A 23,363-nucleotide genomic window follows, 5' to 3' on the forward strand; every position below is an offset into this window, starting at 1 on the left:
TGATGTGTTATGCAAGTTGAGTTATTGGCTACACATCCAGGAATCATAGACACATCATTTACATCAGGATATGGAGGAGTCTTTGTACACATTATAAAGGTTTCTTCAAATATTTGTATATCTTAATATAGGTTTTTCTCTCTTTCTAAATTCCTAAATAACTGATAAAAGTGCTTTAAAAACCACCAGGATGGTTATTATCTACATAAGTGATTCAACAAATATTTACAAAACCTATGATGTTCCAGTGAATGTATGAAAATATTTGCTTTTTAAAAATCAAATATGGATGAGAAACACTGTGTGTTCTTTTCTATGTTCTGGTTAAATTGTATTGCACATGGCAACACTATGTTCTTAAGTAGGAAGGGAACAAACAAAATGCACAGCATTTTTTCTAATGTATTATTTGTATACAAACAATTTACCAAATTTAGGAGATAAATCTCGAATCCACCTAAGACCTTGATGAATGATCTCCCTGAAGAATCCAACTCAGGGGAAAGACTGAGGAGTTGTAGTGACTCGAAAGAGCAGTGGGGAATAATTGAAATGTAAGAACTCATGTTATTATTTCTGAAAAGTAGGGTTACAGATCTAATGATTACGCTGTTTTTAATAGACACCACTTTTATCTGCTTCGTAAGGTCAGTCATCAGTGTATGTTTATGAATTAGTGTACTTTGGAAGTGGAAACACAGATTGCATTGCTCATGTCTATAACTGTGGTTATCATAATAATTATTACAGCTGTAAGGGCAATTGGTTAGCTTTCTGTTGATGTGACAGATACCCGAGAAAGTACTTAAATAAGAAAGGTTTATTTTACCTCATGGTTTCAGAGGTGTCAGTCCACGGTCACTTGGCTCCAATGTTTCTGGACTTAGAGTGAGGTAGAGTATCACGGCGAGGCCTTATGGTGGTGAAGGCATGGTGATGGATGGAGTGAGAAATCAGTGAATCTTGAAATCACATGAAGCTCTGGTACTGTACTTGTTATCTTAGGAAGTTAACCAGGAAAAATGCCTACTTTTCTTAGTGTTAGGATTATTTATACTTTTCCCCTAAGCTATTTTACTTTGAGTACTCTGAATTTATTTGCCCATAAGAATGTTGAAAGCAAATTATGTCTCCTTCTTTTGGAGCATATTCAGATGATTGGTGTCTGGCATATTAGAATTACTTTGCTCACCTTCCCTCTAGTTTGCCCTTTGCCTGATTTTTTTCTCACAGTTTTACATTATCTATCATTCTTCTGTATTGTTTTTGTTTCTATAAACCTCTGTATGTTCTTTTGTTATAACTTAGGGTACACATAAATATTTCTTGTATTGAATTGATGTGAGATGGGACCTTTCACTGCTCTTGAGGGTTGTGTTGATGCCCTGGTTACACTTGTGATTGTATGTTTGTTATACAAGAATGAAACCTGATGCAAGCATTCAGACCATCAGAATAGCTTGTGTTTTCATGGACCAGTAAGTAAATGAATGGTTTTCTTACATAAGAATAACAGCTGATCTTTTTGATCACTTAGGTTAGTTGAGTTAACTTTGAGTTAAGTCAATTTTGGGGCTGAATTATTAGTCCTTAGTTGCATCAAAGCAATCCAATGGTATGTTGTATCTGTGACACATCCTGATTATGAAACTAGGACTAGAGTTTATTTTATAAGAACATTTTGTATCAGAAACAGGTAATATTAAGAAGCAGAGGGAATTTGCATGTATTAATATGACCAGATCATAATGATTCCAAACACCAGACCAGTTTCTAGAAATCCTAAAGAAATGTGAATCAGTGTACAAATGTGATGGGTATAATTGGATCTCGGAGTGGCAGGGGCTAAGTGGCAGCACTCAGCTACTGAAGGCAAGGTGGGTGTATTTACTGTAAAGGACAGCAGAGGCAGAGCACTGATGGGTATGGTCTGACTTGAGTGGACCTGTGGCATTGGCTGATTAATCACAGTGTTCCCAGAAGTGAAGTGGATAAGAAGCCTACTAAATTTTTACAAGCAGAAAAATTCCAAGGCAAGTAAACAAAAATCTACCTCAAATTATAACAACAGAAAATCATAGCACTTCAATCAATTCCTAGATTTGAGCCTGTGTACAGGCCCAGAGTCCCTTGAATGAAGGGTAGGTTGGGCCCCTTTGGGAAGAACTTTGATGCACTACCTATCTTTTCTCTCATCTTTCCTCAAAGGGCACTTATGGACTTTACCAGGATAATTGTACATCGAGAAAAACAAAATGATCAGACATTTTGGGGACTACTGGATCCTGGTTCTGAGCCAACACTGCTTCCAAGAGACCAAAAACATCATTATGGCTTTCCATAGGGGCCTTTGGAGGTCAGGTGATCTGACTCACAGTGGGTCCAGTAGGTCCCTGAATCCATCCTGTGGTCATTTCCCTAGTTTCTGAATGCATAATTGAAATAGATATACTTGTTCTTGGTAGAATTGCCATATTGGTTCCCTAACCTGTAGTGTGAGCACTACTTTGGTGATAAAAGCCAAGTAGAAGCCACTAGAGTTTTCTCTACCTGGAAAAATAGTAAATCAAAAACAATATTGCATCCCTGTAGGGACGGCGGAGATTAGTGCCACCATTGAGGACTTGAAAGATGCAGGGGTGGTGGTTCCCACCACATTACCATTTAACTTTTCTAGTATTTGGCCTGTGTAGAAGACAGGTGGATCAGATAATGAGAATGGGTTACTGTAAGCTTAATCAAGTGGTAATTCCAATTGCAGTTGCCATACCAGATGTGGTTTCCTTGCTTGATCAGAACATATCTCCTACAGCCTAGTATATAGCTATTGATGTGGCAAATGTCTTTTTCTTCATACCTGTCCATAAGGCCTACCAGAAAGAATTTACTTCTAGATGGTGAGGCCTGTAATGTACCTTCACTGTCCCACCTCGTGGTATATCAGTTCTCCAGCCCTGTGTGACAGCTTAGTTCAAAGGGACTTTGATTGTCTGTCTCTTCTACAAGGCACTGCATGATCCATTACATTGATGACAATATGTTGATTGGACCAAGTGACCAAGAAGTAGCAACAGCTCTGTACTTGTTGGTAAAGCATTTGCATGTCAGAGGATGGGAAATAATGCAACTAAAATTCAAAGCCTTTTTACCTCAGTGAGTCCAGCAGTATAGGGCATGCAGAGATACCCTTTCTAAAGTGAAGGCTAAGTTGTTGCATCTGGCCCCTCTGACATCCAAGAAGGAGGCACACTGCCTAATGGGTCTATTTGGATTTCGGAGGTAACACGTTCCTCACTTGGGTGTTCTACTTTGGTCCATTTACCAAGTAACTCAGAAATCTTCTACTTTTGAGAAGTTCTCAGAACCAGAGAAGGCTCTGCAACAGGTTCAGGTGGCTGTGTAGGCTGCTCTGCCACCTGGGCCATGTGATCCAGCAGATCTGATGGTACTTGAGGTGGCAGTGGCAGGTAGGGATGCTGTTTGGAGGCTCTGGCAGCTCCTGAAGGTGAATTGTAGTGGAGGCCTTTAGGATTTTGGAGCAAGGCTCTGCCATCATCAGCAGACAATGACCCTCACTTTGGAAAACAGCTTTTGGCCTGCTGTACCACTGCCCCCAGTTCAGAGGAACAGAGGCCCCCAGTGCCAAGCAGCTGAGCCTTTTGGGCTACCGTACCACCGCCTGCATCGCAGAGGAGCAGAGTCCCACCCAGTGCCGAGGAGGTGAGCTTTGTGGGTGCCAGCAGCATCCTCCCTCCCAGTTGAAATGAGAAAACACATAAACAAGTCTCAAAACGAGACTTCAGATCACCTAAAGCAACCACAAAGGGAAACGAGATGGAAAAATCTGATACTCAAACACCTGGACTCCCTGAACTAGCAAAGAAAGAGGATCTGGAAAAAATGAAATCAGAAATAATTCCTCAGATAACAGCAGAGATTGTGCCCATAGTGCAAGACATGATTAATAAATCTAGAGAGGACACAGATTAAAAAAAAGAGGAGCTGAGGAACATGATGGAATCCCAACATAGGAAACAAATGGAATCCATAAAACAGATGCAAACAGATTTCCAGGAGATTAAAAACACCACTGAAAGTTTATGCAGCAGAATGAGTCAATGTGAGGACAGAATTTCAGATACAGAAGATAAGATTGCAACTAGTGGCCAGGAAAAGAAAAATTCCTTTAAAATAGTAAGGGACCATGAGAAATCAATCCAACAGCTGCCAGACGATGCAAAGAAGAATAACATAAGACTGATCAGAATCAATGAAGAAACAGGAGAGAGTGCAGACAACATAAAAAAACTTCACAGAAGTAATGGCAGAAAACTTCTCAAGCAGGGGAAAAGAACTTGACATACAGATAAGTGAGTCATATAGGACTCCCAACTAGCCGTGATGAAAAAAAATCTACACGTAGGCATATAATAGTTAAGATTCCAGAAACCCAACAGAAGAACAAAGTTCTACAAGCAGTTAGAGAACAGAAACATCAGATACAAATGAAAGCCCACCAGAATCACAGCAGACTTCTCAGTGCAAACCCTCAAGGCAAGAAGAGCTTGGAGTGATGTATTTCAAGCCCTAAAGGAAAACAGCCTCAAACCCAGACTGATGTACCCTGAAAAATTCTCTTTCAGAATTGATGGAGAAAATAGATAGATCAACTAGAAAAAAATTAAGCAATGAAATACTAGAACTCAATTGAACTCTTGAACAAATGAACTTAACAGATGTTTACAGAGTGTTCCTCCCCGCAAAATCAGAATACACATTCTTTTCAGCTGCACATGGGTCATTCTCCAAAATAGACCACATACTCACACACAGAACATGGTTAAATAAGTGCAAAGGAATTGAAGTTATTCCCTGTATATTATCAGACCATAGTGTGATGAAATCGGAGATCAACAGCAAAAGAAACTGCAAAAATTTCATAAACACATGGAAATTGAACGACACACTTCTGAATAACCAATGGGTCACAGAGGAAATTAAAGAAGAAATCAAATAGTTCCTTCAATAAATGACAATGACAATACAACATATCGGAATCTATGGGACACAATGAAAGCAGTCTTATGAGGGAAATTCATAGCAGTCAATACTCATATTAGGAAACCAGAGAGAGCCCAATTAAGCAACCTGATGCTGAACCTCAACTTTCTAAAAAAGAAGAGCAGGACAAACCCAAAGCTCATAGAAGGGAGGAAATTATAAAGATCAGAGCAGAAATCAATGCAGTGGAGACTAAGAGAATGATACAAAAACTCAGTGAAGCCAAGAGTTGGTTCTTAAAAAGAATAAACAAAATTGACAAACCCTTAGCCAACCTTATCAGAAAAAGGAAAAGAAGGCCTAAATCCATACAATTAGAAATGAAAAGGATGAAATCACAACAGACCTAGCAGAAATCCAGAGGATCATCAATACCTACTTTGAGATTCTATGCGCCAATAAGATGGAAAATACAGAAGAAATGGACAGATTCCTAGATAAGTATGAATTACCAAAGTTGAACGAAGAAGTCCTAAAAATTCTTTTTTTTTAAAATTTCATTTTATTGGTACATTTTAGGTATACAATATAATGACATTCATCATTGGAAATTTGCGCTTTTACATAATCTCTCTTGGTTCTTATTTTCCCCTCTTCCCCTCCCCTCCCTTCACCCCTCCATCCCTCCCTATTTACAAAGACTTTGTTTCCATTTTTTTCATTTTCTCATATTAATTCCATTCCCTTCTTTCCTTTCCCCTACCCTTCCCACTTCCCCTTCTCCTTTGCCCCTTTTCTTCCTGTTGTTGGCTCTTTTATTTCTTATTTTTTCCTCCTTTCCCTTTAGTGTCTTACCTTGCTCGGTGGCTTCCCTCTGTTGGGCCTCATGGAGTTGTGACATTCATTGTCTTTTTCTAGGATGTTGCTTAGAATTGTTTAGAGTGCTGGTTTGGTGTTCATGAAATTTCTCAGGTGTTCTTTGTTGTGCAAGTATCTAATTTCCCCATCGATTTTTTTTTTTTTTGGTGCTGAGGATCAAACTCAGATCCTTGTGCTTGTGGAGCAGGTGGTGAAACCACTGAGCTAAATCCTCGGCCCTCCCCATTGATTTTGAAAGATAATTTTGCAGGACACAACAGTCTAGGTTGGAAGTTATTTTCTTTTAGGGCTTGAAATACTTCACTCCAGGCTCTCCTTGATTTGAGGGTTTGTGTTGAGAATTCTGCTGTGATTCTGATGGGTTTCCTTTCTAGGTAATTTGTTTCTTTTCTCTAACTACCTGTAGGATTTTCTTCTGTTGGGTTTCTGGGATCTTGACTATTATATGTCTAGGTGTAGATTTTTTGATCATGGCTAGTTGGAGTTCTATATGCCTCACTTATCTGTATGTCCAATTCTCCATCTCTGTCTGGAAAGTTTTCTACTATTACTTCTGTGAATAGTTTTTTTTAATGTCAATTGTACTTTCTCCTGTTTTGTCATGGACTCCTATCAGTCTTATGTTATTCTTCTTTGCATGATCTAGCAACTGCTGGATTGATTTCTCGTGGTCCCTTACTATTTTTAAGAAATCTTTGTTTTCATGGTCCTTCACCACAATCCTGTCTTCTGTATCTGATATTCTGTCTTCAGATTCCCTTAATCTACTGTGCATGCTTTCAATGGAGTTTTTAATCTCCTGAATATCTGTTTGAATCTGTTTCATGGATTCCATTTCTTTCTTATGTTGGGTGATCATGGTTTCCATTTCTTTCTTATGCCGGGCATTCATGGCTTCCAGCATATTTCTGAGCTCATCTATTTCTTTATCTGTTTCTGCTCTAGAGCCTCAAATCATGTCTTTCCCTCTGCTCACCATCTCTGTAGTTATCTGGGAGATTATTTCTGTTTTGAATTTTTCTAGAGCCTCTTTCATCTGTTTTGTTACTTCCTGTGCTATCAGTTCAGAGTGTCTAGGTGGTTGGTTACGGGACTTTTCCACCTCGTTTGCCCCAGAATTTGCCTTTTGTGGAGTGGAACCCTGCGTTTGTGCCTTACTTAAATGTCTTCTCATTTTTGTTTTTGGTACTGTCCTGGGTTTAGTTCCTGGGTTGATACTTTGAAGTTGTTTATTGTAAGTGTTTTTGTTGATGTATTTAGAACCCTTGTGGAATGATTGCTTCTCAGAGGTATCTTCCAGATATAGCTAGTCTTTAGGTTTTGAGTCTCTAATGGCTCTGAGGCTGTCTCATTTTCATTATACCAGGAAGGACAACTGATTAGATCAATCACAACACCTTAGCCCAAGTGATACAATTAGCAACACAATAGCATCCAGAACCTCTTAGAAAATGACAATTTGTGGTACTTATTAATCTATCACCTTTAACTGCGTGAATTAAATCAAAAGCAAGGACCAACCCGACATATGTTTATAGTGAATAAACTCTTCAATATAGCAACTTTACCCTTTGGAATGGGGAGTTAGAAGGAGTTGGGGAGGGAGGGATAGGTAGGTAGAAGGATAGGGGAAGGTTAGCAGTGAGGCCAGAGGACACAGGTGAGAGAAGGAAAGAGAAAAAAAGAAAAATAAAGATGAAATATGAATTAGGACCAGGACAGGAACATAAAGAGAGATGAAGAACAATGTGGGACAGCAAGGGAGCAAGGGAGAGAGAGAGAGAAAAGAGAAAAGAAAGAAAAAAGAGAAAAATAAAAATTTTAAAAGAGTAGAAAAACAAGGAAAAAAATTAAAAATAAGAGCAAAAAAATAGTGGTGATTTTGAAAATAACAAATAAAAGATAAAAATGAAGGGCCTCCTTCAGAGTATATCTCTTCTGTCAAAATAGACAATGTGGGCAGCAGTGTGGAGATACAAGCCAATGAGTCTCAGCAAGCCAGTAGCAGACCTGTGAGATTCAGGCAGATTTCTGGCTGCAAGTCCCAAGTTGAGTTCCCTGTTCTCCTGCAAGGTTGAACTCTGCAAGGTTCTACTGCAGGTTCCAGCTGCCCTTCCCCTGAAGATAGTCCAGGTTCCGGTGGGAGATGATGATCCCTCCAACTTAGCAAGCACGGTGGTCTGCTGGGCCTTTACTGCAGAGATTCTCTTCACTTTTCCAGTGGGCTTCAGTTTTCATCAAGGAGCCTGAGAGAGGCCCTCTCTCTCTTGTTCACTTCTGTCGCTCAGGACAATGGCCTTTATGTCCCCCTGTGCCTCTGTAGTGTGGAACCAGGTAGCTGCACAGTCAAGAGGCCAGAGGTGGCGGCGGTGGGGCGGGGAGGCTCTGTTGTTGCAGGCGCCCACGCGGCTCCACAGGGGCTGGTGGGTGCGCCCAGGGGGAGAGGTCCTTACCAGCTCTTGGTCGCAAGTAGGCGTAGCCAGCCAGACAGAGCTGGGCTCAGTCAGTCCTGGGGCTCAGCACACGCGGCTCTGCCCGTGCGGCTCCACGGGAGGCTGGTGGGCGTGCCCTGCCCCTTTTCTTCCTAGTTCACAGTATCTGTTATACCTTTTAGTCCTTGTTTACACTTTCAGTTTCTCACACTAGAGAAACTATTCGGTAGTTACATGTGTGTGAAAACCTAAAAATTCTAAACAACCCAATATCAATGAAATTGAAAACATAATTAAAAACTTACCAACGAAGAAAAACCCAGGTCCTGATGGCTTCACTGCTGAATTCTACAAGACATTTAGAGAGGAACTACTGCCACTACTGTTTAAACTCTCCAATGAAATAGAAAGGGAAGCAATACTCCCGAATTCATTCCTGGAAGCAAGCATCACCTTGATCCCCAAATCAGAGAAAGACCTAACTGAAAAGGAGAACTACAGGCCAATTTCACTAATGAACATAGACACAGAAATCCTTAATAAGATGCTGGCAAACAATGCAGAAGATCATCAAGAAGATCATACACCCTGACCAAGTGGGATTCATCCCAGGGATGCAGGGATGGTTCAACATACACAAATCAATCAATGTAATATACTATATCAATAGAGCCAAGGACAAAAACCATATGATCATCTCAATCGATGCAGAAAAAGCATTTGACAAAATCCAACACACATTTATGATAAAAACCCTACAAAAATTGGAATAGATGATCTCTACCTCAAACTGATAGAAGCCATCTATGAAAAACCAACAGCCAATATCATACTAAATGGTCAAAAACTGAAATCCTTCATACTAAAATGAGGAACAAGACAAGGATGTCCACTATCACCACTCCTGTTCAATATAGTTTTGGAAACATTAGCCATGACAGACAAGAGAAGGAAATAAAAGGAATAAAGATAGGAAATGAAGAAGTCAAATTGTCATTATTTGCAGATGACATGATACTCTATATAGAAGATGCCAAGAACTCCACCAAAAGTCTTCTAGACTTAATAACCAAATTCAGTAAAGTGTCTGGATACAAGGTCAACATACAAAAATCAATAGCTTTCCTCTACACGAACAACAGACTCACTGAGACAGAAATAGGGCAAACAGTTCCTTTCACAATAGCATCCAAAAACCTGAAATACCTAGGAATCAATCCAATGAAAGAAATCAAAGACCTCTTCTCTGAAAACTATAGCACTCTGAAAAGAGAGATTGAGGACGATACCAGAAAATGGAAAGACATCCCTTGCTCCTGGGTAGGAAGAATCAACATAATGAAAATGGCCATACTTCCAAAACTGCTACTTAGATTCAATGCAATTCTAGGCAACAGAGACATGGCAGGGGGTATCACATTCCCCAACTTGAAACAATACTACAAAGCTACTGTGATAAAAACAGCATGGTACTGGCAAAGAAACAGACCAGAGGACCAGTGGAATAGATTAGAAGATGCAGAAACAACTCCAGACACACTTAGCTACCTCATCTTCAACAAAGGACCCAAACACCCTCACTGGAGGAAAGATAACCTCTTTAGTAAATGGTGCTGGAAAAATTGGGTTTCAACTTGCCAAACATTAAAAGTACACCTGTATCTCTCACCATGCACTAAACTAAAATCAAAATGGATTAAAGATCTAAATATTAAAACAGAAATGCTGAACCGGCTGGAATGGAGGTTAGGTAGAACTCTTGAAGACATTGGTGTAGGAAAATAGTTTTTGAACAAAACCTCAGTTTCCCGTGAACTACCACAAACAATCAACAAGTGGGATCTCTTCTTAACAGAAAGCTTCTGCACAGCAAAGAGAAACGACCAGTAGTGTGAAGAGACTACCCACAATGTGGGAAAAAATTTTCACCTGCTGTTCCTCAGACAAAGGTCTACTATCTCCATTCTATAAAGAACTTAAAAAAATCAGACCTCCCAAATTTAAAGACCCAATCCAAAAATGGGCATCTGAAATGAACAGACATTTCTCAGACAAAGAAGCAGAAATAGCAAATAAACATATGAAAAAAATGTTCAGCATCACTGGTCATTTGAAACATGCAAATGAAAACAAAGCTGAGATTTTACCTCACCCCAGAAAGAATGGCTGCTATCATGAAATCAAGCAATAACAAATGCTGGTGGGGCTGTGGGGAAAGAGGAACCCTGCTCCACTGCTGGTGGGAGTGTAGACTGGTGCAAGCACTGTGGAAATCAGTGTGGTGATACCTCAAAGAACTAGCACTGGAAATCCCATTTGACCCAGCTATTCCTCTGCTGGGTTTCTTCCCCAAAGAATTAAAAGAATCATACCACAGTGATGTATGTGGATCCATGTTCATAGCAGCACAATTTGTAATAGCTAAAACTTGGAAGCAGCCCAAATGCCCATCAACTGGAGACTGGATAAAGAAAATTAAAAAAAAAAAATGGAGTACTGCTCAGCCATAAAATATGAGAAATTAGAGACATTTATAGTTAAATGCATACACATTGAGGTGATACTCTTAAGTGAAATAAATAGGACACACATGTGTAAATACCGCATAGTTTCTCTAGTGTGAGAAACTGAAAGTGTAAATAAGGACTAAAAGGTATAATAGAGAATGTGAAATAGGAAGAAAAGGGGCAAAGGGGAAGGGGAAGTGGGAGGGGTAGGGGAAAGGAAAGAAGGAAATGGAATCCATATGAGCAAATGTAAAAATGGAAACAAATTCTTTGTAAATAGGGAGGGATGGAGGGGTTGAAGGGAGGGCAGGGGAAGGGGGAAAAATAAGAACTAAGAGAGATTATGTAAAGTGCAAACTTTCAATTAATAAACCCCAAAAAATAGCTGCTGGCCTGCTACTGGTCCTTAGTGGAAACTGAATGCTTGACCATGGGACCCCAGGTTACCATGCAACCTGAGATGCCCATCATGAGGTGGGCATTATGTGATGCCCGAGTTGTAAGGTTGGACGTGCACAGCAAGTCTTGTCATTAAATGGAAACGGTATATATGTAATTGGGCCAGGGCAGGTCCAGAGGGCACAAGTAAGTTACATGAAGAAGTGGTCCAGAAGCCCACGGCTCCTACTCCTGCTATATTGCCTTCTGTTTCCCAGCATGCACCTGTGGCCTCACGGGGTGCACCATATGACCAGCAGTCAGAGGAAGAGGAGGTGAGGGCCTGGTTTACAGATGGTTCTGCATGTTATGCAGGCACCATCTGCAAGTGGACACGGCAGCATTATAGCCCCTGTCCAGGACATCCCTGCAGCACAGTGGTGAAGGGAAATCTTCACACTGGACAGCTCTGATGGGTTGATAGCTTGTCTACCAGTTAGTTATTGGTTGAAGCCCAATCGCCTGAATGAGGGAGCAGCAGGGGGTGAAAGAATAGTATACAAAGAACAAGAAATAAAGAGTAACAAACGATAGTTTATTACTTGGGGGGGGGCCGGGAATTGATCTCAGCTCTCTCCTGGTGAAAGGCCGCCTGATTTTAGCTCTCCTGGCTAAGACCGTGGGCTCGGGATCAGTCAGGGTTTATGATCCTACAGCACATTGGGGGCTTGAGGGCAGATGCAGGGAACAGCAGACCTGATGCACAGTGAGCCAGGCTGTAAAGGGGAGGAGCCATGCATACCTGTGAAGGACAGGTCACAAGTAACAGGCCACCTGTGCTACTGCAGGTTGCGGCTAATGAGCCACCTGCATGATCTTAGCTAACGTTTGATTGTGGAGAATGGCTGCACAGAGTCTTAGTTCCTCAGCTGCAGTGTTTCCTGGCTGTTAGAGACATCGCAACCTCATTGATCATTGAGATCTCAATTGTGGGTTGGCATAGGGAAGTCTGTCTCTGTACACCAGCCGAAGGCTCATTTAGCCATTCACACTTAGGCCTTGGAGCGACTCATAATTTGAATTCATAATCCACATCAATAATATCTGAAGCCTGCTGGTGTGGTTTCAAGCTGATCTCCTGCACAGGCCTTCAGCTAGTAATATATTTTGCTTGGAAGAGAAAATGTCCAGATGTGCTACTTAATATACCAATTCATGGGCTGTAGCCAGTGGTCTGACTAAATGGTCAAGGACTTGAAGGGAGCATGACTGGCGAATTAGTGACAGAGTCATTTGAGGAGGAGGTATGTGGATAAACCTCTCCTGTAAATTTCAGGTGTTGGACACTGTTTTGTCCTAGAGATAAAAAAATAACTAATAGAGGTAACAAAAAATGGGACTTTGCTCATGTTGGTGTAATGAATGCATGATGATTCCAGGCATGGAAAGGATTTCTAGAGATGCTAGACAGAAGTTGTGATGAGAGTTGTAAGGAACGAAAATCTCATGAAAAACTGATAATGTGAAAAACAAATATACTAGAGTGAAGATTATTTATTTTCATCTCTTTTCCTCCTAAGAGTATGTAAGTTGTGCGACCATGAAACCTGCTCCCCTTTCTATTACTTGTCACTTGGTGCCCTTTCTCAGGTATGAGTTATGAGACATGCTTGTCTCTTAATTTTATATTCTTTGCAGGAAAACTGTGATTTCTGTTTTCAAATATAACGTCTCAGGGTCATAGACAGCTCTGAAGGGGCTGTAGAGACCTACTGCAGTCTGATTTGTAGGCGAGAACCCTGATCGTCAGAGCAGCCTAGCCCGACACCCTGAGTCCTGGCCCGTGTTTACTGCAGATTGCACCTGTGTGGAGAACCGAGTTCGCAGTCAGAGGTCATAAAAAAGAGTGAGACATCTAAACCGCGAGTCCAAGCCCAATACGTGGAAGATTGACTACTCTTCTAATTCGTGATGCAGCAGCGCCAATAACAAACCTCATGTGACGTATTTCAAATTGAGTGGCGTTCATGGGAAGGCCTATCTCTAGCATTTGGACGTACTGCCATGAGACCTCTCAGGAATTACTCCACCAACTCTTCAAGGTGAACATCACCTTGTCTGCAAACAAATAATAGGTTTCAAAAACCACTTTGGATGGTTTTCTACTCTTTATGTCATTATCTGTGTATAGTCATTTGTCTTTGTAGTATCTTATAAAAGAGGAAGGTTTTAGAACATAAAGGGTATTTAAGCATGAAGTTTGAGCATGAAAACAACGTGAAGACAGTGATATTAATGGCGTTACATTGGCAGTTACATATTTAATCAGCATTGTGAAAACGTTTGTTTAGTTGACAATTCAGTCTTATCCTGTGATACTTGGAATATATGGAGACTGAAAGCTCTTTTCCTGGCTTATATTTTAACTATGTAAGTTGGCAAGAGTATAGCAATAAGTCTGTAACATGATTGAACAAGGAATACTTCTGTTACAGAGGATTACAATTTAAGGACATATTTATAGTCATTTTATATTTCTCAAAGACAACTTGTATACATGTGTTTTCCTATGTGTGTGCTTTTGTTGTAGATTTACTAACATCCGGTGCACATCTCTGAAGAAAAATGATTTTTCAAACATTCTCTGTGGCTTTGTTACACTGTGGTAAGTTATTTGCTATTTTTATGTCAAGCAGAGATTTTGCTCGTAGAGATGCCATTTCCTTATTGATTAACAGAATATTCTTTTTCCAGCTCAAAATTTTCATGCAAGCTCATGACGAAAAATACAACCAACAAAACTGTAAATGTAAAAATGAAAACCTCCCCCAATCTCCTAAACATGACTCAAAAGTGTATTTTACCAGGATTTTAACACAAACACACACACGTGCACGTGCGCATCACCCCCATAACTACAATTGCAAACATTTTGTTTTCCATGCTGCTTTTTCCACTTAGGTTTTTAATTTATCATCACAGTTTTCCTTATCAATATTTATTGGTGAACTTATTTATGTAGTAGTCAGATGACCGTGTATCACATAAATGTACCTGGCCAATTCTTGATCAATAGGCATTCCTTTTCTTTAACAGATAATGCTGCATTGAAAACCCATATATGTATCTTTGTATACTTGGAAGATAGTTTAGCTCCTAAGAAGGAATTTCTATTTTGAATAGTGTGCACATTTTAAAATTTGATACTGGGAAGTCTCCTTAGAATGGTTTGCATCCTTTGCTGTTCCAATAAACATATATGAGAGTGCTATTCCTTTGTATTTCCACCAAAGATGCAGGTTACTGTTCTTTACTTATCATCCTGTTACCATTCTTTACTTTTTGGCATTTCAATTTTATTTGTTTTATATTTGCGAGGTTGAGCAGTTTACTAACCAGTTATATTTCTGATTTTTGAGTTCATATATTTTCACCTGTTGTTGAGTTTTATTGGTCTCAGTTAAATGCTAGAAATTTCTAAAATGTAATAGATATTTAGTGCTGTGTTAAGGGTCTCCAGAGAAGCAGAAACAATGAGTGTGAGTGTGTGTGTGTGTGTGTGTGTGTGTGTGTGCATAGAGATAGAGAGAGAGAGAGACAGAGAGACCGAGAGACACACAGAGAGAGGGAGTTACTATAAGGAACTGGGGTGGGTAATTATGAAGGCTGAAAAGTCCGAGATCTACAGTCAGCAGGCTGGAGCCCAGAACGCCATGGGAATGGTTCCAGTCTGAATCCGGAGGGCTGAGGACCAGGTACCCGAGGTGCAGCTTCCTTCTGCACCCCCAAGAAGAACCCATGTTTCCCTTGCGGTCCGGGGGCAGGAGAAGGCTCAAGCTCAGCTCCGAGCAGTCAGGCCCAGGAGTCCCCTGGTGATTGGATGAGGTGGCCCACACCATGGACAGCGTCTGTGGGTTCAGAAGTTCTTGCCCCGGAGTGTCCTTGCAGACACACCGAGAAGGATGCTTGACCCATGGCATCCTGCAGGCCCCGACAAACCAGTGCAGATGCACATCTTCACGAGCCTTAAAAACTTGCTGTGTTTAAAAATATTTTCTCACTGCCCATTATTTGCTTTTAAACTTTATTTTCTTTTACAGTACAGAAAATGTATATGTACACACTGATACCTATATATGAACACTCAGAAATAAGATAGAATGGCACTTAAATATTTTAATTTTATTTAACAAATTTAACATTCAATTATAAATATATGTATATCAGATGATAGTCAAACATCTGCTTTATATTGGGAAGCAGTTTATTTGGTGATAATGTTGACAATAAATGACTGTGACACAAAGTGATGGGTTTATTCTCAAACAGAACAGTGAGGATGTTTTAAGAGCTATTTACCATTGTGACTCTGGGAAGTGATGGCAAATATTGTTATCAGGGGACATCATTGAGGCAAAGCGTTAGCATTGGAAATGGCCATCTTAAATGTCATCAGAATGCTTTAAGAAATTAAATAGTTGGGCATCATGGTGTATGCCCAGAATCCCAGTGCTCTGGGAGGCTGAGGCAGGAGAATTGCAAATTATAGCTCAGCCTGGGCAACTTAGTGAAACCCTGTATCGAAAATAAATAAAATTTTACAAAGATCTGAGGATGGAGGTTAGTGTGAAGGCCCTAGATTCAATCCCTAGTACCGAAACCAACCAACCAACCAAACCAAACCAGAAACCAAAAAGATAGAGTAAGAAATTAAATGCACACCTGTCCCTCCACTCACTCCCATAGGACTGCCTTACAGAGGAAGCCTCACATGATCTTTGAATGTCTTGCTTTTTTAACTGCTGCAAGCCATAACAATCTTATTTTTGAAGTTAGTCACACATTATCAATAACCTTTTCTTAAAACAGGAAAACCTATTTTTCATTTATTTATTTTCTGTTTTAGTTCTTTTTAAAATTCTATTTTTATTTAAAATATCAACATATGAAATTGTATGTATTTAGCTTGTACAACGTGATGTTTTGAGGTTGCTTCATGCAGTGGTTCAGTCTAATTACCAAGTGCACTGCCTCACATTTGTGGTGAGAACATTTAACATCTGTCAGCATTTTCACCAACACAACAAATCATCGTTACAGTCTCCGAACTGTAATTAGATCTTGGATTTACTCCTCCTCTCTAGCTTCAACTGGCAGCTCCCTAGCTTCCTGACCTGGGGAACCTCCTCAGCCTCTTATAACCCTCATCTCCTCTTGACTTCTTTGAGATCTGCTTTGCAGGTTGCATATGTGAGCGAGACCATGTGGCATCTGTCTTTCTGTGCCCAGATTATTCCTTTAGCTTCATGTCCTCCAGGTTTCTGCACATGGTTGCAAATGTCAGATTTCCCTTCTTTTTATGGTTGCATGGTATTCTGTAAAATTTCTTCCTAGACCCATTGGCTGCTTAGGATCATGTTGTTTAATCTCCATCTGTTTGCAAATTTTCTGAAGTTTCTCTTGTTCATTTCTAGTTTTATATCACTGTAGCCAGAAAAGACACTTGATGGGATTTCAGCCTTAAATTTGTTAAAGTTGTTTTGTAGCTCAACATATGATCCAGCCTAGACAATGTTCCCTGTATAGTGGAGAAGATTTTGTATTCTGCAGCTGTGGGCTGGGATGTCCTGTATGTGCCTGTAAGGTTCATTTGGTCTGCAGTGTGGTTTAAGTCTGTTATTTTCTTGGTTTTTCTGCCTGGATGAGCTGTCTAGTGCTAAAAGTCAGGTGCTGAAGTCTCCTACTATCATTTACTATAGTCTTTCTCTCCCTCCAGGTACATTGATAACTTGCTTTGGTTTTTTTTTGAGGGGGTACCAGGACAATTCAGGACCTTGTGCTTGTGAGACAGGTAGTGGCACCACTGACCTAAATCCCTGGCCCAGTAATTTGCTTTGTATATTTAGGTTTTCTGATGTTGGTTGCAAATATATTGGCAATTATTATATCTTCCTACTGTATTACCTTCTTCTCTCTTTACAGTTTTGACTTAGAGTCTATTTTATCTGATATAAGCATAGTTTTTCCTGGTCTATCTTGATTTCCATTTGCATGGAATATCTTTTTCCATTCTTTCACAGTCAACTTGTGTGTGTTCTTTCAGGAAAAGTCAGTCAGTCTTTCTCTCTCCTCCCCCCTTTCTCTCTCTCCTCCCTTGGTACTGGTATTTGAACCTAGGGCCTCACACATGCTAGGCCAATGCTCTAGTGCTGAACTACATCACCAGCCCTTTTTATGTTATTTTGAGACAGTCTCACCAAGTTGCCTAGGCTGGCCTCAAATTTACAATCCCCCTGCCTCAGCCTCCTGAGAGTAACTGGGATTACAGGTGTGCACCACACCTGGCAAAATGAATCTCTTGTAGAAAGTATATAGTTTGAATCTTATTTTAATCCATGGAACAACTAATTATTGGCAAACTCAATACATTTGGATTCAAAAGTTATTATTGATCAGTACCATTTTTTGTTTGCTTTCTAGTTGTTCCTTATCACTTCCTCTCTTACTGTCTTTGTGATCAGATGATTTTTCTTTAGTGGCGTATTTTGATTCCTTGATTTTTATTTTCAGTGTATCTGTTATAGGTTTATTTTTCCTTGCCAATTCCAAAAAGTATCATATTTGTAATAAATGCTCTCAAGCCAAAAACATCTTAATTTTGAGTGTAAAAACCCGGCACTTTCATTTCATTCCTGTCCTCACATTTTTAATTTTTAATTTTATAATTTACACCTTTCTTGTTACATATCTCTTAAGTTTTTATAGTTATTATTTTTGTTTTATCTTTTATCTTTCTTACTAAAGATGTAAGTGATTTATCCCCACCATTCCAGGTTTACAGTATTTGAGGCTGATGAGTCAGACTTATACTTTCATGTTACTCATTAGCATTGTTATTTTTTTTTTCAGCTTGGAGAACTCCCTTTAGGATTTCCTATAAGACAGGGTGGGTGGTAATGAACTCTCCCAGATTTTGTTTGTGTTGTTTCTGAGGAATAGTTTTGCTGGGAACAGCGTTCTTGGTTGGTAGGGTTTTGTTCTGTTTTTCTGCAGCACATTGAAATTACCATTCCAGTGCTTCTTGGCCTGTAAGAATTTCTCCTGAGAAGTCATCAGCAGGGCATGTTGGAACTCTCTTGAATGTTGTTTCTTTTTTCTGGCTTTTTTCAGGTTCTTATTTGACAGCTGGATTATACAGTATCTTGAGTTGTTTTATTTGGGTTGAATCTGATTTGTGACCTTTGATCTCCGTACCTGGAAAGATATAAATGTATCTTTCTCCACGAATGGAAATTTTTTTTCTCTTACTTCTTTAAACTTTTACCCTTTTATCCTTTTCTATTCCCTCTCTGAGACCCAATAACTCAAAATTTTGCTCTTTTGATGGTGTTGCATAAATCTCATAAGCTTTCTTCAGTGTTTTTGACTTTACATTTTCAATGAACTGTTCTTTGAGTTTATTCATTCTTCAGATTTATTCATTCTGCTCTTGATGTTGGGTTCCTTTTTTCATTTTATTCATTGTATTTTTCAGCCCCAGGATTTGATTGACTTTTAATACCATTATTACTATTTCAATCTCCATTAATTTTCTTATTCTGGTTGCTCTGTTTCCTTATTTCTTTGAGTTCGTCTCTGTAGCTTTTGAAATTTACCAAGCTATTTTGCAATTCTCTGGGAAGGAATTCATATGATTCCTTAGTATCAGTCCTGGTGGCTGATTTTGTTCATTTGTTGACACCCCGTTTCTCTGCTTGCTTTTAACCCAGGTGGCAATGTATTGATATTTGTGCACTGGAGAAGTACTCTGGACTTTGTACACTGGCCTTGGCTGGAACCCTCTGCACCAAGCCTGTGCAGAGCTCCTGGGCAGGTCTGTGCAGTGGGCTAGCACTGCCGGGGTGCCCAGCGCCGGGCAGGTATCTCCTGGCCACCAGGGCTGACACAGCATTGGATGTCCCTGCAGCCTGTGGGCACTGAAGCTTGCTGGCCTCCGAGGTTTGTCTGAAGCCTGTGGTGGGTCCAGGCCCATTGTGCCAGGGCAGGTCGGGAGGCTCAGTCTGCAGGTTCCACCTGGGTGTCTGCCTGGCACCGGAGTTACTGTGGCAGAACTGGTGTTGGGGACCAAGGTGATGCTTCCGCCTGTTTCCTTGTCTTTTCCCCAAGAGACCGTGTCTGTGTCCACGCCATGCTTCCTGGGGTAGTGTGATGCAGATGGTCTGAAACTGTCCCTTCTTCCTCCTCCCATGTATTTGCGCCTGGTTTCCTGAGCACTTGAGAAGATTTTTAATGTGGGACAGTTTGTCCCAACTGATGTTTCTGCTGAGCAATCATTGCTGGAGAATCCTTTTCTGCCATCTGGCTCCACCCTCTCCCATTATGGATAACATTTGGGCATGTGGTTCTCACTGATTTCTCACTATATTCTGGTGATATTCTGATTTTCTTAAATTTGAATCATCTAATTTAGTTATGTTTCAAGGTTTTGGAATTCAGGTCAGGCTATCTTTAACAAAACCTATTTTATCTGGCGACTGTTCCCCGGTGTCGGTGTCAGCTAGCTCTGGAGATCTCTCTTGTTGCTTCAGGGTACAGGTGGCCTTCAAGGATCTCTGCAGTTCTCCTTGCTGTCATGCTGTCCCTTCTCATTGTGGCCATCTGGGTCCTTACTGGAAGCACCCAGGATAGCTCCACTCATAGAGATGTCAGAAAACCATGCTGCTGGGGTCATCAAAGGAATAATTATCTTTTAAATTCTTCATTAATTTTATTGTATATATTTAAGGGAACCACACACACATTATCTTTCAGATTCTGCGATTTTTATTGGCTTCTACTTAGTTCCATATTGGCTTTTTGAAAAGTTCGTGGTTTGATCACATCTTAGGAACGAGATGAAACCCTGGATCCCTGCTGTCTGATAGCATGTGTCGCCAGATGACGGTTCTGAATCTGTCACTGTTTGGGAGTCATTCTGAGGGGAAGAAATATCATTTGCAGAGGAAGTGTGCAGACAAAATAGGCTCATCTTTTCGTTACACTGGTTCAATTGCTGCTGTGTTTGTTAGTTCATTAGTACTTTTTAGGTTTCGGTACTCTGAGAATGTCAGGCTAATTTCAATTCAGCTCACTGAATCTTCCCCGTGCAGCTAGAAAACATAATGGTTTCCATCAGCAGTACTGCACATTCATGGTTTTTTTTTAAAAAACAAAACACAATTCTGCCTTCATAGACGTTCTGATTTCAGAAGCATATGTCAGAAGAAGGAACGTCAAAGAAACACAGTCATAATGAGGAATTGGTTTTGTGGTGGTGTGATACCTAATCGTTATCATTGTGAACATAATAATGTAACTCGTGTTAATGAGTTTTCATTTTTATTTGTCATGTTTGCAGTAAGTGCTGGTTACGTTCATGTGGGGAGTTGGTGCATGTACATAACACATCTTAATTCTCTTCTTCTCTTTCCCCTCCTTCCTGTCCTCCCTCCCTCTATCTGTTGGCCTCTTTCCTATTTGCAAAAGATCTATCTATGCATATTTATATTAATTTGTATTTGTAGAGAGGATTAGAAACTAAGTCACTAACAGTTATTACTTATGCATTATTTACATATTTTTACTTATATTGATTTTTTAAAAATTAAAAATATATTTCTGAGGGCCAGAGAGTTAGCTCAGTGGTTTTGCCACCTGCTAAGCAAGCACAAGGACCTGGGCCTGATCCCCGGTACCCGCCCCCCCCCCCCATATATATATTTCTGAGCTGGGCATGTTGGTGCATGCCTATAATCCCAGCACTGGGAGGCTGAGGCAGGAGGATCACAAGTTTGAACCCAGCCTAGGGCAACTGTGTGGCTTAGAGAGTCCTTGTCTTAAAGTATAAATAAAAAAGCATTGGGGATAGAGCTTAGTAAAAGGGCCTGGGTTTAATCCCTAGTACTGAAAAAAATTATAATTGCTTTTGAAACATTTCTGCTGTATTCTATTTTTAACAGGCTTTGTTTTGGTTTAATTAGGATTCAGTCTTGTGTGCTCTGTGGGTTTTGACACAATCACACAGGATCATACAGGTTTGTGCAGTTGTTTCCCGGCCTGATTCCCCCTCTGTGTGCCACTTTACTTACCCCACCACAACCACTAGTCCTTTAAATATCTTCACAGTTTTGTTTTCTCCAGAGTGTCACATAGTCCAAATCACAGCCTGTTCAACTGACTTCTTTTCCTAATAATGTGCATTGAAGTTTCCTCTCTATCTTTTCATATTTCATTTCTTTTTGGAACTCAAAAATATTCCTTCATCTCAAAGTGCTGCAGTTTATGCCTCCATTCATCTGCAGGAGAGTGTCCTGGTCCTGGTTTCTTACATGTTTATGTTCCCATAATCCTTCGAGATCCCCGTACCATACACAATCCTCAGATTCTCATTCTCCATTAGTGTGTATATATGGCAACAAAGTTGTTGGGTAAAAAAATCCTAAAGATGAACTGTTTTATTTTCAAACAGTTATTTAGAGATACACTTAATATTTGAGGATTTTTTTGGGGGGTACAGGGCTATAAAAATGTGATCTTTGTGTCTAAAAAGTGATGACTAATCTGCAGCTGAAGCTCCCTGGACAGTCTGTTGGGTGTCATTTCTGGGTGAGTGGGCCAGGGCTCCTTTGTATGATGTCTTGTGTCCAGGGACATGGGCAGATTTGGGAGATGGTCCCGCTGTCTCCACATCATGGACGGACCCTCTCTATACATCATGGAGGAGGCACCACCAACATTCTGCTGTTGCTGTTGGTAATAAATATTAAAAGAGCTCTTTAATGTTTGTTTATATCAGTGCACATGCAGATATTGCTCATTTATGCTAGAAAGTAGAATAATTTTGTTATACAAAAGGGAACTAGAATATTTACTGTTAATTTCTTTCATTAAAATGTAGATATAAGGGGGCTGGGGATTTAGCTCAGTGGTTCCGGCGCCTGCCCAAGTGCAAGGTCCTGAGTTCAGTCCCTGGTACCAAAAAATAATATGTATATTATAGATAGATAGATATAAGATGTTAGATTAATGAGGAAAAATGATGTATGAATTTCCAAAGAGAGGTACCAGAGAGCAGAGTTATTTCAGTAAATCACGGAGCTCTCCCTGGAATAACACACTGTACACATAGCCAGGAACTGTTCAGTAGGCGTTGATTGAGCACTTTGAAAGTTAGATGACTATTTATTTTTCCATTAAGTTTATTGGTACATTTTAGGTATATAGTACAGTTACATTCATCATTGGGACCTTGTACCTTTCCATAATGCATCTTGGTTCTTATTTTTTCCCCATTCCCCTGCCCTCCCTTCACCCCCTCCTCCCTTCCCTATTTACAGAGACTTTGTTTCCATTTTTTTCTTTTCTCATTTTTTTTCTTTTCCCTTCTTTCCTTTCCCCTACCCTTCCCACTTCCCCTGCTCCTTTAGACCTTTTCTTCCTATTTCATATTATCAATTATACATTTTGATTCTTATTTACACTTTTAGTTTCTCACACCAGAGAAACTATTCAGTATACACGTGTGTCCTATTTATTTCACTTAAGAGTATGGCCTCAATGTGCATCCATTTAGCTATAAATGTCTCTAGTTTCTCGTTCTTGAAAGTTAGATGACTATTACCGAGTACTGCATGGTTGGATCTCAGATACTTTCTACTGCCATGTCTTAGGCTAAATGATCGCTTGTTTTCTGTGTCTTTTGAATGTCCTACCAGAATTTCTTCATGTGATAACCGCATTTAACTTGGCATATCCAGTCACTCCCTGGAGATTTAAACTGTCTTGCCTGCCATCAAATAACACTGATGACTACTCCCTCTTGCCTGCTGGAATGCCAAACAACACTTCGTATTTGAGTGGAAGTCATGAGTCAGTGGTTGAAGCCAGATTTAATTCAAGTGGTGCCGACATGGCTGATTTATCCCCAGCAACTTTCCACTGTTGCTTTTGGAGTGAGCAAGATAAAAACTGCCCTGTGCGTGTGGAAGGGGAGACCTCTGTCTCTACAGTGGATTCTTCTGTTTTTCAACAGCGGGGTAGGTATTTTAATGTTCCAAGCAGTAACTGTTCTGTTTTAGCTATATTGCACAAAGTGCTTTAATTTTCTGTCATACATGAAGTAGTTGCC

At 40.1% G+C, this 23,363-nt stretch overlaps 1 protein-coding gene across 6 annotated transcripts in view; it reads left to right on the forward strand.

The window, feature by feature from the left end:
• Positions 1-23,363, forward strand: part of Lepr (leptin receptor) — a 105,171-nt gene that overhangs the window by 21,840 nt on the left and 59,968 nt on the right. For 3 of the 6 annotated variants that reach the window (XM_087212861.1, XM_013070996.3, XM_087212862.1), the window contains exons 2-3: positions 13,788-13,862; positions 22,951-23,271. In XM_087212861.1, the coding sequence (XP_087068987.1) occupies positions 13,823-13,862; positions 22,951-23,271 (361 nt within the window). In that variant the 5' untranslated portion in view covers positions 13,788-13,822. Of the gene's footprint in view, positions 1-13,053; positions 13,300-13,787; positions 13,863-19,051; positions 19,196-22,950; positions 23,272-23,363 lie in introns of those variants that run through there. The other 3 variants (XM_087212860.1, XM_013070994.3, XM_087212863.1) reach the window with 2 other exon arrangements.

This window comes from Heterocephalus glaber, unplaced genomic scaffold (assembly GCF_053883595.1).
Source record: "Heterocephalus glaber isolate CG9 unplaced genomic scaffold, H.glaber_assembly_v1.0 deba00001442, whole genome shotgun sequence".
In the NCBI taxonomy this organism is placed as follows: Eukaryota; Metazoa; Chordata; class Mammalia; order Rodentia; family Bathyergidae; genus Heterocephalus; species Heterocephalus glaber.